Genomic DNA, 2,311 nt, shown 5'->3' on the forward strand with positions numbered 1-2,311 from the left:
CCCCCTCACCCGCGGTGCGCTCTCTCCGGTGCAGGGTGGAGAAGTACCGGCCGCAAGCGCTGTCGGAGCTGGTGTCTCACCGGGATATCCTCAGCACCGGTAAGTAACACCCCCACCACACCGCCCGGGGTGGGGGGGGGAGGGGGGTACCGGGCACCCCCCCAACCCCGTTATCCCTTCTCCAGTGCAGCGGTTCATCAGCGAGGATCGGCTCCCGCATCTTCTCCTCTACGGTCCTCCCGGTACCGGTAAGACCTCCACCATCCTCGCTTGCGCCAAGCAGCTCTACCGGGAGCGGGAGTTTGGTTCCATGGTGCTGGAGGTAAGTGGGGATGGGATGGGGGGGTCCCCCCCACCCCTGGGTGCATCCTCAGGCAGGGATGCAGATCCACGCTGTCTCCCACGCCGTCTCCCTCCAGCTCAACGCCTCCGATGACCGGGGTATCGACATCGTCCGAGGCCCCATCCTGAGCTTCGCCAGCACCAGGACCATCTTTAAGTAAGTGGCGGGTCTGCACTTCCCAAAGCTCCCCATCCCTTTGTCATCCCCCCCTCCGAAGATGGGAAGGAGTCAGGGGCGCCCTGCCAGCGGGGAGGATGAGGGTGGTAAGGACGGGTGATAAAGATGCTGGTCCGGAGGGGAAAGGAGGGCTCCCTGGGAGCGTTCGCAGGGGTCACGCTGGGAATAAGCGTCCCCTGCTCCCCCTTCTCCAGCACCAAGCCAGCAGCCGGGAGCAAAGCCACCCCCTTTTTTCTCCCTTTTTAAGGAAAGGCTTCAAGCTCGTCATCCTGGATGAAGCTGACGCCATGACCCAGGATGCTCAGAACGCCCTGAGGCGAGGTGAGGGGTGCTGGGGAGCCCTCATCGCCGGCACCCCTTCAGCCTTTCCCAGCCCAGCGCACGGTGGGAGCCTGCACAAGGTGGCAAACGAGGACCAGCCCCTCCTCTCTCCTCTTTGCAGTGATCGAGAAGTTCACGGAAAACACCCGCTTTTGCCTCATCTGCAACTACCTCTCCAAGATCATCCCCGCCTTGCAGTCCCGCTGCACACGCTTCCGCTTCGGCCCCCTCACACCGGAGCTGATGGTGCCCCGGCTGCGGCACGTCATACAGGAGGAGGGGTGAGCCGGGGGGGGGCGGCACCGGCCGCGGGGGGGCTCTGCAGCATCCTCCGCGCCCCCTTCTTCCCCGTTCCCCTCCATGGGGAGGAGCAGCGGGCTGCGTTTTCCGCGGTTATATTTCCCTCCAGCAGCGCTGGCTCCCTCTGCAGCCCCAGGTCTTGTTTTCCAGGGTGGATGTGACTGAGGATGGGATGAAGGCTCTGGTTACCCTCTCGAACGGTGACATGCGCAGGGCCCTCAATATCTTGCAGGTACGGACCGTGGCCGCGGCCGCTCTCCCCTCGTGTAAGCCGGCAGCGGTCGGCCCCACGCAGGCAGCTGCCCTGGAGGGGTCAGTGGAGGAAAGGCCGAGCTCTTCATCCCTCCTCCACCCTCCTTATCCTCAGAGCACCACCATGGCCTTTGGGAAGGTGACGGAGGAGAACGTCTACACCTGCACGGGACACCCCCTCAAGTCTGACATTGCCAACATCCTTGACTGGATGCTGAACCAGGACTTTTCCACCGCCTATCGCAGTATCCTTTTTCCTCCGCCGGCCCTGGGATTTAACCCCCACTGCTGTAAATCCTCCTCTTTGCCAGGGCTTCCCATCCTGTGACCTCTTGCTCCGGCTGGGGTGGGTGCTGCTCGCTGGGGAGGGTCCTCGCGGTTGTCGCGGGGATGAGGAGTGGGATCCCGCAGGGAAAGGCCTGGAAGAAAGCCCTTCACTCGCTCTCATCTCAGAAATCACGGAGCTGAAGACGCTGAAGGGCTTGGCCCTGCAGGACATCCTCACCGAGATCCACCTGTTTGTGCACAGAGGTAGGGGCTTGCGGGGCCGGCTCCTGGCTGACCCTGGGAGGGCCAACCGTCCCCCCCCAGCCCGCACTGACCCACACCGTCTCCTTCTCTCCACAGTTGATTTCCCGCCCTCGGTCCGCATTCAGCTACTGATCAAAATGGCAGACATCGAGTAAGTGTCTGCTCACCCCCGCTCCTTGCCCCGAAACACCCTGGCTGGAGGCGGGGGGGGGGGCGCCACCGCCCCCACCCGGTGGTGTAAACACCCAAACCTGCCCTTGCCCCCTGCTCCAGGTACCGGCTGGCTGCTGGGACCAGTGAAAAGATTCAGCTGAGCTCCCTCATCGCGGCTTTCCAAGTCACCAGGGACCTGATTGTGGCCGAAGCCTGAGTCCTGCCGGGGGGATC

At 63.7% G+C, this 2,311-nt stretch overlaps 1 protein-coding gene across 1 annotated transcript; it reads left to right on the plus strand.

Moving 5' to 3' along the window:
* Positions 1-29: 29 nt before the first annotated feature.
* On the plus strand, positions 30-2,294 carry RFC5 (replication factor C subunit 5; the record flags this gene model as incomplete). Its single annotated transcript, XM_019471279.1, has 10 exons — positions 30-99; positions 186-322; positions 420-499; positions 768-841; positions 963-1,122; positions 1,292-1,373; positions 1,509-1,638; positions 1,847-1,924; positions 2,021-2,075; positions 2,198-2,294. Coding segments are annotated over 10 exons (963 nt in total), but the record flags the coding sequence as incomplete, so codon positions are not given.
* Between the last annotated feature and the right edge of the window lie 17 nt (positions 2,295-2,311).

The sequence above is a fragment of the Aptenodytes forsteri genome, unplaced genomic scaffold (assembly GCF_000699145.1).
Source record: "Aptenodytes forsteri isolate BGI_AS27 unplaced genomic scaffold, ASM69914v1 Scaffold129, whole genome shotgun sequence".
NCBI classification, from domain to species: domain Eukaryota; kingdom Metazoa; phylum Chordata; class Aves; order Sphenisciformes; family Spheniscidae; genus Aptenodytes; species Aptenodytes forsteri.